Below are 16,903 nucleotides of genomic sequence, written 5' to 3' on the forward strand. Positions count from 1 at the left end.
CTGTGTCTTTTTAGCTGTGTGCTTCTGAAAACGTTTGGGAAACCAAAAAGGTTCTGCTGTCTTCATGACAGCACAGCTTGGCAGATGTTTCAAAGCAAACTGGGCTTGTTTACCCTACACTGGGCATGGAAGAAGAAATAGCATGTCAGTCACTCTCTCCTTGCCAACAAGAACAAAAAAATGTTTCAGTATTTGTCGATAAGGAAACTTCTCAAAGCTAAATTATATCAACTTGCTGCCTGAGGCTCCAGCCCAATTCTTTATTTCTCCTGGATGTTAAAGCAATAGCTATTGTCATCAGAGCTCCTTTTGAATTTGTTCATGATAAGAACAGTCCTTTGGATGCAGTGTTCACTCACGCTTTTGTTTCTGCATTCTTATTAGTGGGATGACACAGTGCCAAGCCAGGAAACGGAACTAATTTTTAATGTATGAAGCAGCAACAATTTGTGATCTGACTACTCATGACTTTTCCGAATAGGTAGGAACTGAAACATTTTAAGTTTCTGATGGCTGTGGGTTAACCCCAGTGGGCAGCAAAATGCCACCCACTCCCCCTCAGTGAGGCAGAAGTGAGAAAGTTTATGGGTTGTTTATTAAGGGAAGTCTTGAATCTAATATGAAATTCTGCTTCACTTTTTTTACTGAAGAAAGCATAGTAAATACATAGCCAGTTTAGTGGGAGTGTAACTATTCTGCTGCACAGAAACAGCCATATTTGGTGAAAACATATTAAAAGCATAAAACTCAGCTTCTTGTGAACATCAAAAGTGTAGTGTAATATAAAAGAGCAAATAGATTTTTACAGAGCCCTAATTTTCCAGGGCAATTCTGCAGTCATCACACATCTATCATTAAACAATTCCTGTCCTGTCCCTCTGTAAGCTTGAAAAATCAACATTTGATTTAAAATTTTTGGGGTTCTTTTTGTCACTACATAGCCCAAAATGACTGAACTCCATTTAAAAGTTCAACAAAAATCCTCTTCAGACTTGAATGAACTTATTTTGTGAAAATTGGACTTAAGTGAAGTAGTTTTATTATTGATTTATACCCTGTGCCCACACAGTCTCCTCTCAGTAAACACAGGCTTTTTCCTGGCAACCACCTCAATATCTTCACTTCAGAGTGAATCCTCCTCCTCTCAGCATCCTCCCCTCTCTTTGGGGTCATTTATCAGCTGGAGTGGGGCATGGCTTTGCAAGTGATGTTCTGTCTTCTCCCCAGGCACTCATTTAGGAATATCTTTGAGCTTCTATTTATATCCCTGTCAAATATGGCTAAACTTAGTAAAGATATTCCAAAGGTTTTTAGGTGTCTGAGGTACGAAGTAATTTTATATGCTTGTTTCCTTTAGGAAACCTGACTGAAAAAAAGATAAATTCCTTCAGGAACTGTGATGTGCCCTTGTGCTGTTGTTAATTTGAAAACATAAAACGTCAAATTAGGTTTCTTTCTCTAGAAGTTGCAGCTGTCCTCTGGGTAGATATTGCCAGTTGTCACCTTACCCAGATTACAGTTTGTGGCTGTCCTGAAATCACATCAGCAGCTTTCTCAACAGCTCGTTGAATTTTTCAGGAGTATCTATTGACCACCTAGATTTCAGTAATTTCAAACATACAACTATTTATGTGCCTGTTGGTCTACCACACACCTTAGGCAATTTTATTAGATAAATAAAATTTAGTTGAAAAATCCAGTTCTAACAGTTTAAAACTGTTAAAATTTACAATTCTGGCAGTTCTTGTGTATTTTCAGCCTTGAAACTAGAGGGACATATAGAAAAGGAATTTCAGGTTTGGTGAAAATGATGTTGCATTTAGGAATCATAAGTGTTTTTTACTGTCCAATCTGGCAACTGTACCAAATGTACCAGTTTCTGTTGCCAGCTTTGAAAATGGAATATTTACTAGCTCAAATTTAAGTCTTAACCTGATTTAGTCTTCAAAAGCAAATATTTACAGCTGGATACTGCTACATGAGTGATTCACATGTTAAAATTACATCTGTATCTTCTGAAAATGCTGCCTATTTTATGTGTAGGTTTGGGATATCCAAGGAGAAAGGTGGAGGTTTTACACTTGGGTACCTTTGCATCACTGGGCTAATGAAACATCTGTTTGGAGAGAGGAGGGGAGTGTGAGGCACGAGGATTCTGTGCTGTGCAGGGACGTGTCTCTGCATTTCTGAGTGTTTGGAGAGCATTAAGAAAAGGACAAGTAACTCCTGAAGGTGAGAGAAGGAAAAGAAAGAGGAGTGGGAAGCTTTTATATACTCCAGTCCATAAAACCCCAGCAGCAGCAGTACCTGTTCCCTCGAACAAGTCTTTATTTAGGAAGAAGTCAAAGCTTTCTTTGGGAGGGGAAAAAAAAAAAAAAAAAAAAAAAGTTTTAACTCTTGATAGCCTTGAAAAGTGTAAGTGAGCATAAGCAAAGGGCTGGAAGCAGAAGAAGCAGAGCTGGGTGTTCACAGGCACAGCCGGGTGGTGGGTGGCTGTGTGGGAGGGCACACACACACCAGGCCTTTCAAATCTGCATTAAAAACACAGCAATGTTTTTATAAGCAGTCATTTTTTTATTATAAAATTTGTCAGTTTCCAAGAGTCTTGCAAACCTTCCTCTTACACTCTACTTTTATCTTGAAACAAGACAAGAAAGCTCCCTAAAATGTGGGAAAGTTTGATTTTAGATCTGTGATCAGATGGGTTGTTTCCTTTTTGACTCTACTCCAAGTGCCCCAAGGCTGCCCTGAGGCATCAGAAGCAGGTGCAGAAGGCCCAGTTTTCTCCTGGTTTTATCTTGTAGACACAAACCTCTTGGTCCACAAGTGTTAGCAAATAGAGATGAAGCTATTTCTTTCAAAATGAAGCTCCTCTCCTACATCTTTGACATTGCAACTGTTGAAGCTATTCAAATCCTTGAATTAGTTTGTTAATTTGATGAAGCTTCTGCCTGAGTCCTTTAGTTGCTGGGGACAAATTCAGTGAACACTTGAATGTCACATTCTAAGGTTTCAGTTTTCATTTATTTTCTTCTTCAGTAAGTATTACTGTGTGGTTAATTTGTTCTCTGGGATGGATGAAATAGAACTAATATGAAATTCAAATGAATTCTTCTGCTGGCAGCCTGTTTGTTAGCAGCAATAATGAAACATAATGGCCAACGGATAGAGAAATACATTAAGCATTTTCCTCAAGAATTCAGGGCTTTGAGATATTTAACAGTCAATAAAAATATCCACAAGAACCAAGAACCTAGAATTTGACTGTGTACTTTCAAATTTTATATGTATATGTGTTTATATATTCTTATTTTGTTTAAAATCATGTTGCCTTTTAAAATGCTTTAGTCATTAAAAGGACGCCCATTTCAACTGTACATATTTCAAACCTAAAAAAAAACCCCCAAGCTATGCCAACCACCTTTTATCTCTAAACTACTGGCTGTTTCATGAAACTGGCAGCCAGTATTGTGAAGAAAAAACAATTATTCGTTGGCACTTGTTGGGGTGCCAAGGACACGTGTGAAACACCTGAGCAGCAATAAATAGGTTTATGTTGCACAGGAGGCCGAGCAGGATTTTACAAGGTTATTTGCTTCCACCTGCTGCTCATCCTTGATATTACAGAAGGAGCCATCAACTTCAAAAAGCCCAGCCCTTAAACTTGTGCTTGTCCTGCACTGCTCCCAGTGCTCTGCAGAAAACCTTGTTTTGTTTCCCTGGTGCTGCCAACAAACAAAACGGACCAAAGCGGCAATTTATATAAAACATAGAGCTCTTAATTAGTTTGTAATAATATTATTTGGCTGTTATGAAGTGAGACTTAGAGAAAAAAGGAATTGTGTTGCTTTTAAACTGAAATTAATGAGAGGGTTTTCTATTTAATTCTGTCTTTCCCATGAAACATCATACAGTTAGTCTAAAATAATCCTATATTTTCTGAGGTTTTTACTTTTTTTTTTTTTTTTTTTTGTGATGTAACAACATTAAAGAAGGTGCTTTATACATTGTTCAGATCGCTGGGATTTTGCAATTGCTTTCCAGCAGTGGCGAGTCTCAATCTCAATTCACAGAGCTGGGGAATTTGCAATACATATATGAAGTGACAGCACTTTGTCATTTTGCACTTAGGCGAAGTAGCACAGATGACTCCTAAAGAAGAACATTCTCATTTCTTCCCTTCTTGCTCTGAGATTGACAGATGATTAATTTTTTATGACTTTTAAAGCTTAGTGTCTGTGTACATTTTTCCTTTGAAAGAGGTATATCTAGGATGGAGACGTATACTCAAATATTTATATTTAAACATAGATTTGATTAAGTCAGTAGCTTCACTGGTTTAAAGAATTACAATACTAATTTCTTCAGAAAATTAATTGGTTTTTATCTTGCCCTCGTGCAGAAGTCTGAATCCAGGTGTGTAGTCTTGAAGGCTCTACATAATTTCAAAGATAACACGTTTTTGCAGTGAGACTGAACCCATGCAGATGTGGTTTTCATTGCAAAAGATTCACTTTCCACACCTTTAGGTAGATAACCGAACGCTAAGGGATGAAATGCTTGTCTAATGTTGAGGGATAAAACACAGAACAGAGCTGCTGTAATTTGCTGTTCAGCCTGAATCTTTTCTCGGGGCTGGTCTCAGTTCAAGGCAAGGTCTGAGCTGCAGGTGAGGCTCCTTGTGTGGTTAATTCTGGGGGAGCAGGAGAGCTCAGCTGGGCTGGCCACACCTGTGTCCACACTCCTGCCTCTTCCTTGCTGCTCCAGACAACCAGGTCACGTAAGCTGCTCTGGGAGGAAGAGGGGTTTTGTTTCATCCAGGTAAAACTGCTTTTTTCATTGAGTAATGAATGCTTATGAACTCGGGCTTCTTAGAAATTGCTTTTAATGGGGAAGGACAGTGGTGAAATAGCAAACTAAATTGTTCCATGGGCAGCAGAAGGGATCACAGTGCTGGTGGGTCTTCAGGTATATTCATCATGCTGAGAGCCTGCAATAGCCATGACTGCAGTCTGAGAGGAGCTACTTTATACTGCTTTCAGTTAATTTAGGTCAGTGTGTGAGACAGAGCCACTCTTGTCCTTGGTAATATGGAAAGAGATGATTCATTTTTGATTAACCAATAAATATGTCACAGAACATTACGTTCTTTCCCAAAGTGACTAAGGGCACAGCTAGGATATGAGGATCACTAGTGCTAATGAAGTTTGAATTCATTCCCCTGAGGGAGAAGGCCTTTTAAAAGCTGAACTTTTTTTCCCCTCCCTCCCCAAAAAGGAGCAAGTGTAAATATCCAAACAGGCTCAAGAAGTGAATCTGCAGGCAGAGAGATTATTTCCTTCTCCTCCACATGGGAGATGTGGGGAGAGACTGTCTGGAAGCCAGTAAGGCACACTTGAAAGAAAATTTTTGAGTGTCATATTCCACAAAGTACAATTTGGTTCCCCATGAAAAGTGATGGAATATAAAGATTATTAGAAGTGCTCTTCAATATATTATACTGGCTGGAATATCAAGTGTTTTTTTGCTGCTTAAGAAGGGACACAACTTGATATGCCTCATGAAACCATCTTTAATATAATTTGTGAGTCAATTAAAGTATTTTTTTTTCCCCAGGAAACCTTGCTTCATCTTACTTGCTTGAACAATTTAATTTTTTTTTTTTTCATCTTTTATAGGTGTAGATAGGAAGTCTTTGGCTTTGAAGTAGAACCAGTCCTTCATTTAAGATGAATAGACATGCCGTTGAAGAAACATAAATTCTTCATTTTACATTTGTTTTCATTTTTTAATAGGAGCTGCTATTTTCTATCAGCATTGCAATTTATGTGCATGTAACTAACCAATAATCTGAAATTTAATTAGCTTTGGTCAGAGGCTGAGGAAGTTCTTTTCACAGAAAACTGTCCCTCAGCTGAATTTATTATTTTCCCAATAGATGTCTCTGAAGCTGTAATAGTTAAGCCAAATTTGCTTCCAAGAATATCCTCACTAGGAAAATGAAGTTGAAAAGAAAATTAGTAGGTCACTTGTCTACAGTTTAGTGACTTGAACTGTATTTGGCTTGCTGAGTTTCCAGTTGTAACTTGCTGTAAAAAGGGTGAATGTGAAGCAATAAATGCCTTTTGGAATATAATTTTTGTGATAGGCATTATCCTTGCTCATCTTCAGCACAAAAATCCATAGGTTCAATGAGTCAAAATACTTTAGGAATCAAAGGACCATGGGTTGGATGTCATTAGGTTTGAGAGATTTTTTTTTCACTCCTGAAGAAAACATGTCCAAAATATCCACACATACAAGTCTGTGCACACACACACTTACATATTTATCATAAATAAAGGCTTTGCTGCTCTTGCTCATTGCCATGTGACTCAGACACAAGTATCTATCCAGCACCTAGTTAGCACAGACAGAAGGTTGAGCAGTTTTTACTCTTTAGCTTACCTTTATATTTCTTTCAGCTTCCATCACTTGTTTATTAAAAAAAAAAAAAAGCTAGCAAGAAATATATTTTCCTCAAGATAGAAGTAAAAGAGAAAATCTCTACTAAAAAACATACTTTTTTTCCCGAGAGCTGGCTATACCAAACTGAAATAGGCTTGGGGGTATTTTTGGTGTTCTTTCAATCCTGTCTTTTAATTTATGGCTGTAGTAAAGTTTAACAGACATCACCTAAAGGCACAATACTAGACATTGTATATTTAAATAACTGTGTACAAAAATAACATTTCTTCAGCCTGAGTTACTCCCCCAGTGCTGGTCAGTGTGCTTTGTGACACGGGCTTCTCTGTTTGTGCTTTCAGGACACTAAAGCAGAGTGCAGTTCTGGTGTAGAAACTGAGGACAGAAAAGTAAGTGGCTTGTTTTAATGTGGATTTTCAGGCAATTCTAGTAGCTTGGTTTTTCTCTGGTCATTATTTGGTGTTTTTTTTTTTTATTGTTTGTTTTTTAATTAAACCATGTGAAATTATTTTATGGTTCTTTGCATGTGTATTTGTTCATGTTGTATTTTAACTTCAGTGGGAACAAAACAGTCTTATTCTATTGAATATACTTGTTAGAAATGTGAATAACTGCTTTTTCAGAAGGGAATTCTAGTCTTACTCTAAAGTTGACAGGGTAGTTGCACTTCCTATTCTTAATTTACATTATTAATGAAGTTATTGTGTGTCTTTTCATGGTAAAGCTGGCATGCCATGTTAAATATTTGCAAGACAGCAAGATGACTGCTTTTTCTTGCTTTAAAAGTAGTAGCTTAGAACTTTTTTTTTTCTTCTTTTTGAGGGTTGATTAAAACAAATGTTTCCAGGTTTATTTTCTGTCGACAAATATAAACCAGATGCAAAATGCGTTTTCAGTTGTGTTCTTCACCTTACTTATGGTAGAAGGTAACCAAGAAACAAAGGCTTCACAAAGAAGCCTTCAGCTTAAAAAAAAAATTGTCAGAAATACATATCAATCCAGTTTAAAGAGAGCAATGTGTTTTGTTTGAAAATGTGTTGCAACTGAAATTTGAAAATGTGGATTGCTAGATCTATGCAGGGTATCTCTGTGTGGAACAATAACTGAGTTTGTGGAAGTGTTGAGCACATGACATGTGATTTAAAGTCTCTAACTTCAGCTGGTACTCACTCTGTCCCACTGAGGCTGCAGGTTCAGAGCATCAACTTTCATCAGATCTCCAGGTGCTTCCATTTAGGTTCACGTTGCTTTAAAGTGTGCTAAAATGCAGGCTGGGACCTTACTTCTAAACCCCAAGTTTTGACTTTTTTTTAGTGTTGGTAGCAAGTACTAAAACTGCCCAAGCCAGAATTCTTTCTGTGAATTATGGGAAAAGGTGTCAGGAGCCTGACAAGCTTTGGACAACAATTTATTGAAGTGTTGTATTTCTTCTTCCTTGTATTGCAACTTTTATCCAGCACAGCACCAGCCTGTTGCCAGCTAAGTGTGGGGGTTTTAGTGGTTTACGATGCTGTGGTTTGTACCCCAGCAGGAATTGCAGGAGATGTGTGTCTGATACCTTCTCGTGTGACTGTCTGTGACTCAAAGTGACTGCTCTGAGCTGACGTGGTTTCCTAAAGGGTTTCCTCTGCCTTCAGTGGCTCAGGATATCTAGGTTTCACATGCAGAGACTGCAGTTAGCATAAAGGATTGTCTAGAAAGCCCCTTGATTTTTTTTCTTCTTCCTTTTGGTGTTCTGTGGAAGTGCTTTGAAAGAACAGGAACAGAATAAACACCTGTTGTTGCATGATCTGTTTCATCTTTTCTGTTTGGTCCCAAAACTGAAGCTTTCACCAAGTTTAAGTGGCAGTTGTTCTTTCCAGTCCAGGGAGAGAGTTACCAGTGATCATCAAATACAGACCCATCAATCTTGGCTAATACTAATGCATTGTTTCATGTTTGTTGAAAGCATCAGTTAAGAATGTAATGTAATTCATAAACCTGAAACATTGTAAATAAATATTTTTATTTCATTGAACTTGAAATCAAGACAAAGTACTGCAATTAGGGCATGCATCATTAGTATCTAATAATTTACACTTGTATAATGGAATATGCAACTAATGAACTATATCATTAGCAATTAATGGGAAATTTTCCCAGTTAACCACAAAATACAAACCTGCAAGGTGCCTTTTCTTGTGTTCCTTTTTTTCTGAAGTTTCTTAATCTATAATTTCTAAAGTAGGAATTTATGTAATATTGCTAAAGCACTGCCTGAAGGCAAACTCAAATTTAATAACTATACTTATTATTTTGAAATCTATTATTCTGCAAAGTCCAAAATAGCAGTTAATTATTGTAACCACTTCATCACTGTGGTCTGTCTCTCCTTCCCTTGTCTTCAAGTGACCTTTCAGTGTAAGATTTTTATTTATTTTCTGCAAGGCTAGAAGCTCCCAGGTTTGAGAATAGAAGGTGACAAGCAATGCGCAGTCTGCTCTCTCTGACCTGGATAATTATGAATTACTAAATTGCCTTTACTATTCCCAGCAGAGGACCCATAAATGCATGTACAACTAATTTCCTACATAGTGAGTACTCTTTTCTGCATTTGACACACCCAAGCTTTCTTTTTTTTGATCTCCCACCACCGTTCTGAACATCACAATATTGGATGTTAAATGACTCATGCCATCAGAGAAATGGCTCAGCCTTGCTTCTCAAAGACACATATGTAGAAAAGTGACCCTTAAATTGTCACAGGAAGAAACCTGTTAAAAACATACCATGTGTGATTTTTGTAAAAAATACATGGATATCTGCAGCTAGCCATGTGAGCTTTGGGAATTTGAGTTGTGATTCCAAAGCCTGTGTGATGTTTTGCTGCTGCAAGGCCAATGACAGATGGTCAGGTTCTTTTTCCCCATGTTTTCTAACACAACTCTGTGTGTTGAACACAAGCAAAATGTTTTGGTGGAAGGCATTTCATAAGGGTATTGGCCATTTTGCCACGAGGGAGAGTACGTGGATTCCTTTGAAATCCTTCCATTTGATATAACCAAATCATAGTCTGTCTCTGAGAAGTCTTCTGATGTCTACATCCTTTTTGTTGTTGTCCTTACACGGCTACATAATCTTCCATTACCTGAAAAACCTGCCCTTTTAAAAATAAAATTATATTTTATAAATCTTCCTTGTTTTTTTTTTATGTTTATTCTCAGTTTATATTTTTATTTGGTCTGAGCAGGTATCTTTATATACATATATATATATATATGTTTATATGGGACTTGCTTCAAACAGTAATCTTCAAAAATATAAAAAGAAACTGTAAATAAGATTTCTCCCAGTCCTGCTCTATCTTTGAGATCTGAATAGAGCACAAAGAGCATACTTTGTTTTAATCTGCAATTATCATATAATCAAATTAATTCACGGCAATGCTGTGAAACCAAAACTGATATAAAGTTTTGTCCCCTGACATCCTTTCTGTGACATTTCCACCTGAAATGGAAAACTGACACTACAAACTGGAAGCTAACTTCCAGTGGCCTTTCTGCGCTGGATAGCTTTGTCTCGGCTGGTTTGCGGCGCGCTGAGAACGTTGGATTCCGTAGCTCAGGCTGCTGCCTTGGTGTTTTGTTTCAGGCTGCTCTCCCCCGAGTGGGCTGCGCTGTGCAGTCACTCTCCTGCCTGCTGGCAGCAGAGCCCCCGCTCAGCAGCAGCTCAGCACCGCTGCTGGGGGCTCACGGTCACCCTGCGGGTCCTGCTGTGTTCTCCCTTCTGGAGAAGGAAGTGGCTCATGGAGAGAACACTTTGGAGATGCATCTTGACTTGAAAATGTCCCACTTGGGAGCTGGGAGCGTGGAGGCTTTCGGGGAGCTCCAGAGCTGATGGCGGTGTGTCAGGGCCATAACCTGAGAGCTGGGGAAGGCAGGAGGGTTCCCCGGAGTGCCGTAATGTTCCCTGACTCCCTGTTTCCTGCTGTGGGATATGGGCTAGGCAGTCATGGCTTTCCTTTTCTCTGCCTGCTGTGGAAAATATTTTATTTTTTTTTTTCTTTAGTACCTTCTGTCAGTGGATCTCAAATTACTTTACAAACAAATTAAAAACGCCTATGAGGAAAGTACTTACAGTTATATGGCTTGAGTTACATATGGGCAAATGGAAGCGTGAAGGGCAGATGTAAGCAAGGTTATAAAGGGTGTCTGAGACAAAATGAGAAGAAAAAGCATTACAAATATATTTTGCTTTCTCTATTCAATGGCTTCTTCCAGGTGGTTGGTATTTTTTTTTTTTTAATATATTCATAGTGTTCATATAAAGATGTTTTTCCTGGAAGTTTAAGGGTCGTTTTATTTATTTATTTTTTTAGGAGAAAATGCTTATCAATTTTGCTGCTCTTCAGATTACTGTAGAAGGGAATTAATAAGGGTATCAAATAGTGAGGAGCACCATGGAGGGACTAAGTCAACTCCTGGCATCACAGATGTGGATTTGTTATTATACTGTTTCCTTTCATGGTAGTCCCTTTTTCTGCTGTTTAGGGGCTCTTTAGCAGTGAATAGGAATAAGTGTCATTTTTCTTCCCCTGTGAAGGCATTGTGCCATTTGCATATTTGTGTAGATTGTTGAGATGCATTTTTACTCCCATTAAAAATTATTTTTTTGTTGTGAGGGAAGATCATAGACTCCAATGTGGATTGACAGGGAAATGTCTAAATTGTATTTAGCTGTAGATTTAGAGGACTCTAAGGAAGTTCTGAATGGTAGTGACGTTTCTGGTGTCTAACAGAGTGAACAAATGATTCCTGTTTCTCCTGCCTCTTTCCCTGTTGTACAAACAGTGCCAGGTGTTGTTGAGCCATTGCAGGACAGGCCCACACGAAGTGGAGAGGGTTGAGCACAGAATTCAGGGAGCAGGGGGAGCACCCCAGAGGGGGAATAATGAGCTGTGCCAGGAGTAGCATCCTCCTGTCACAGCACAGCAGACGTTTCCCCTGGCGTCCCAGCTCATGGAAGTCAGATTTACGGGACGCTTCTTGAGCCTTGCTCAGTGCAGAGCTGGAAGTTTCTCCACCCTCCACGAAAGGGTGAAGCTATCTAAGGGTGTGTTGTTGTTTGTTTATTACCAGAAAAGTTACTTGAGATTTATGGCTGATTCCTTCACAGTTATTTGAAATCAAAATCTGTTGCACTCCAGGATCCTAAAACTCAGAAAGTTGACTCAAGCCCATGGTCTGCATTGTTTAGGCAGCATTATTGTTATTCATACTACTTTTAGTGATATTTTCAAATCATTTTTTTTCTCTTTTGTCTTAGTTTTATGTTCTTTTCAAATAAAAGCAATACTTCTGGTAAAACAGGGAGCTGAAAGTTCCCCTGGAACTTAAGACACTGCATTATTTATTAGTCTGCCTAATAAACATTGGCAATTCTAATATGAGGAACTGCTTAGAAATCCAGTCCATTTCCTGGCATGTGGCTTGACAGAGTGCAAAGTCTTGCTGCAAAGTTTGCTGGTATTTGAATGCTCATAATGTCAGCCCTATTACTGCTCTCTTGTTCTCGCTGTCACTGACATGCAATTATGGGATTTCACAACTGAAGTGGTGACAGTTGCTCCTCTGTGTGTGTGTGTCTGTCTTTCCCCTTAATCCAACTCTATCTAGCAATCTGTAATTTGATAAAGTGGAATTGAAGTGACAGGCGTGACAGAAGTGCCAAAACAATAATTTGACCTCCTACTGAAGTGTCAACGTGTTCTGCAGCATGACTTTTACATATGCTGAATACACAGAAGGGACATGGATAGTGTATTTCCTGTGCTGCAATACCTGCTAAGGCAGAGGGCTAAAAAAAGCTTTTACTACAGTGTGCCTTTTTGCCAACGTGTTCCATCTTGAACCATCACATCTCCTATCCCTGTGTTAATATGTATAAACATGATTGCCACTGCAAATAAAATATATTTTTATTGGGAGATATTTTTTCCCCAAACCTTCATTTTGAAGATATTTTGATAAATCTTAAAATTATAATTGTGGTTGTCTACAGAATTAGTTCTCAGACTTTATTTTACTCTTTTTTTAAAAAAATCTATTCTACCTTGAAATAAATTTCATTAAGTATATGACACATTCCTGCTAATAACTCCTAAAAAGCTCACTGAGCAAGAAAGAACATTATTTTATATGAGTGAATAAAATATTTTACTAGCACCAAAGTAAATGTATGCACAAGTTACTTTGGCATATATTCACATGTACTGTACTTGCATTGCATAGAAGTAATTATGTTTCACTTGGGGACAAGGGAGAGGGCGGGAGATAGAAATTGTTTGCTTTAATATTTGGCTAAATGTAAAGTTAAAATATTGAGATTTGGGGGAAGGATCAGAGAGGGAAAGGAAAACTCAAGTCCATTTTGATGCTAATTACCTGTCAAAATTAACTGAAAAACTAATTCATGGGACACTCAAGCCTTGCTGAAATTTTGTTTGCATCTGGTCATTAAGTTTTCAACAGGTATAGAAACAGAGGGGAATTGGCTTTTGAAGTTATACATAAAAAAGAAAACCCTGCAGATCTATAAATATTAGTGTGCTGTGAAAGGGAACATGTCTTGGATCTTGTTTGTGTTTTGAACCAATACAGCTTCACAGCAATGGGAGACTGCAGCTTTTGCTGCTGTGGTGGAACATTTCCTTTTAAAAGGTGTTGGGTGGTGTCAGCTTTTCATAACCCAGACTCCACAGTGTGGGGTTTTATACTGCTTACATGTGCCAGAGAATTTCAGTGATACTTTAGAGAAAAGTAAGTTTCCAGTTGACATTTCCTTCTTTTATTTTATTTTTTTTCCTTGCTTTTTAAAATAAAGATGTGGGAGTTTTGATAAAGAAGGACTGAGTAGACAACATGTACCTATGACCCACCTTATTTGCAGGTATTTTTGTGGTCACAGGGTTTTTGTTGGACCTGGTCTAAAGAGCACTGAAAGATGAGGGAAGCCTTACACTGGTCTGAGCAAAATTCTCTGTACAGACAGAAGAGTCTCAGGTTGGGGCCTTTTCATTCATTTAACTTACTGCCAACCTGTGCTTAGGCATAGACATGTTTTGTTCCTACATTTTAATTTTCCTCTCAGTAAGGAAAATAGCCACTGACGTGTGTGTTTTCCTGAATTATCCTTAAAGAGCCCTGTTGGTGAGGTAGAAATCTAGAGATTATATATTCCTCCAGATAAAACGGAGTGGAAATGTGAGTTCTCTTATGATTTATTCTGAGCCCTTGTAGTAAAGCTCCTGTTGAGACAAGCCCACCAATCTGCTGCTATAGAGGAGCCTGCAGTTCTTCTGTCTTTGATACCAGACAAATGCTCTGATCTCAGGCTGCTTCTCTGTGGTGTAGAAGTTGTGCAGTCCTGTGTATTCTCCACTGAAACTATTGTATAGAAAACTTGGAAACGACACTTGAGATTTGTAAGAATAACTTGATGCAGGCCACTGCTCTAAATCGTAAGATGGAGAGAGATAAATAACATTCTTTCTGTATCAAATACTGTTCTCTATGGAAAGTTGAAATGTTGATATTGAAAATTTGAGTCCTTTTAGGAATGGAACTGCTGCTTATTTGTTCTCCTTATAACCAGAATAAAAAATATTCTTATGGAAATATCTAGGAATACTAGGTATTAAAAATTCTCCTTTGTTTCTTCTACTCCATATCTAGGAATACCAGGTATTAAAAATTCTCCTTTGTTTCTTCTACTCCATGTCTTCAGCATAACTATGGATGGGAGCAGAGGATGTGCACTGACCCTCTGAGCATGTGGGTTCAATGCTGTGCCTGCAGCATCATCTGAGTCTGTTGGACAGGCTTGGAATCCTTCACAGGAATGTTTAGCTCCAGAGGCTGGAGCTCTGGGATTCCTTCTCTCTGTTAACCCCCTCTGTTGGTGCCCAGGTATTGCCCAGGAATTGGCTCACTGGGGATTCTTTTTGAGCACTGAGGCTCTCTGGAAACAGAAATTCAAACAGAAGTATTGCTTCTGCTCAGCAGCATTGTCACAGTGAAGGAGGAGGGACAGAATGTCATCCCAAGGTTTTGACACGCTGCGATGAACTGGCTGAGGCAGCAGCTGAGTTACAGCTGACAGTGGGACTGGAGAGGCACAGGAAAGGTAAAAGCATGAAAAGCTCCTGAGCTGAGATAAAGACAGTTTATTAAGTGAAGAGACAAAAAGCCTAACCAAACCCTAGGAGATGCAGAGGAAGTCTCCAGCTGCTGAAAGTGTTTCCAGGACAGGATTCCTCTGGTCCGTGAGGGAGCGATGCTTTGATGAGCCAGCAGTGTTTTGTTCATACACAGTGTGAGTTCATCTGTAGGATTTATTTATTTTTAGTAGAAAGGAGCCCGTAACTCTTTGAGCTGCCTCCCCTCACTGTGCATATTCCAGCACTTCCTTGGGCAGTGGAGGGCACATTTCCACACTGCTAATGGATAGGGACAGCCTATGGCATTCGTGTGTGAATGTGGATATCTTCTCTCATCTTGGCATAAATTGATCAGATGGCTTTCCAGGAGCACATGCATGGCAACATTATCAGTGGCAGATTGTTTTCAGCATATTTGTAGGGGACAGACTGAATCAGATGATTGTTTTGTTTGCCAAATTAATATCTGGGATGTAATCCAACCCGATTAACAGCGTGGAGGTGATTGGATCAGGAAAGGGTAAGCAGGCATTTGGAAGGGTTTTATAACTGCTGGCTCTGTTACTTTCCCAGTAGCTTGGACACGTGCAAAAATATGCTTCTGTCCAGTAATCCAATGCATTTCTCATTGATTCCAGTTTGCCTTTTTATGTTGTATTGCATCTCTTGCCAGGTAAATCTTTTCTCTGTAGCAGTAGATGGCTTTTTATGGCTGCCTGGTGTTGGTTGGGCAGTTAGATCAAAACTTCCTAATTCCATTGTTTCAGAACTGATTTCTTCAGCAGTGATGCACAGTGTCTTTTTTTTTTTTTATCTAATGAAGCCTGTATTATAAGACATTTAAATTTATATCTCCATATTTTAAAATCTGAATATGTCTGCATGTTTCTGTACTTTGAAACATCATTGAGGATTTTTATGTAAGGAGTAAAATAAAGGTTAATGTATTTCCCCCCCCCCCCGATTCTTCTTAAAGAAGTATGTTTTATTGTCTTTCAATTTGATAGATGAGACAGAGACCATGGTTTATGTATAATCCATGTGCTTTCCAGATTAGACGGATGTAATCATAGCAGTTTTACACAATTCAGCTAAAAATTAGTTCTTCTTGATCAAGGTCAGGAAAATCCAGGGATTCTGGCATTTATCTCATCTCTTCAGTACGAAAATAGGACACCCAGGGCAAAATTAAAAGGATTGGTGTAATACAGGCATGTCCCACTATGCCATACATGCTGCCTCACAACTGCTTTTTTAAAAGATTAGGGATTAGTTCTGAAAAAAAATACAGTATAGATGTTGAAAAAAGAATGTGATATTGAAAGTCTAAAGTAAGGCTTATTTTAGCCTTTCTTTTATCCCTCCCTATCAGCAGGCTAATGTACAAAAGAGAGTTAATTTAGCTTTTTTTCCTAAATAATGGCAATATGCATACCATGCAAGGAGGAAACATTTTAACTTCAAAACAATGTCATTTAAAAAAAAATAACCTCTCATCTCTGTTACTGTCTTTCAAGACTTGGTGAAGTTTGAAGTCTAAGGAACAGAGCAGGTATGTGAATTGTCTGAAATCCAGCAGGGAATGTCTGTTCCCACAGATTTGTTTAATGTGTTTCTTAAAACTTTGGCTTGCTGTGGCCTTCTGCTGAACAGGCATTTGGTTAATGAGTAATATAAGACAAATTTGCAGGGAGAGGTAAAATCTTACTGCACCAACTGAGGTTCTGTCACAACAACTGGATGGAAAACATTGTTTGTGCCTTAGGTGATCACAGTTAGGACACTCCTATTGGGACCTCCTGAAACTTTCTGCCTTTGCACCCAGAGTTTTATGCTGTTTCATTGTGTTGCTGGCTTGTATTTCTTTGTCCTCATCTGCCTGTATTATTGTTTTTCTCCTAAACAGATTTCAGTATTTCTTCGGTTCACAGCAACCAAAGAAAATCAGGCTTTGCTTTTTAGCTCTGAGATGCCAGGTGTGGGGCTGACATCCACTCAAGAACATAGTGGCTGGTTCAAGTGACCTTGCAAGTCCCTATCTCCACCATTCTTTTCCGAAGCAGTGAAACACATTTCTGCATGAAAAGCATCTACATCTGCTTTGATGCCTTTTCACTGCCGCTGAAGATGCAAAATATTTACTCAGTTTATTTCTAACTATGTATCTCGTAACATTTAAACCAGGTACGTATAATCTGCTCTGATCTTCACTATGCTAGGAAAAACAAACAAAAACCAACA

The 16,903-nt window shown here is 38.5% G+C and overlaps 1 protein-coding gene across 1 annotated transcript in view; it reads left to right on the top strand.

Moving 5' to 3' along the window:
- The window catches only part of RBFOX1 (RNA binding fox-1 homolog 1), a 1,143,703-nt gene that overhangs the window by 620,882 nt on the left and 505,918 nt on the right, over positions 1-16,903 (top strand). Inside the window, exon 5 of the mRNA XM_062503892.1 lies at positions 6,807-6,854. Coding sequence (XP_062359876.1) covers positions 6,807-6,854 — 48 coding nt within the window. The remainder of the gene's footprint in view (positions 1-6,806; positions 6,855-16,903) is intronic.

Source organism: Cinclus cinclus, chromosome 16 (genome assembly GCF_963662255.1).
Source record: "Cinclus cinclus chromosome 16, bCinCin1.1, whole genome shotgun sequence".
Classification (NCBI taxonomy): domain Eukaryota; kingdom Metazoa; phylum Chordata; class Aves; order Passeriformes; family Cinclidae; genus Cinclus; species Cinclus cinclus.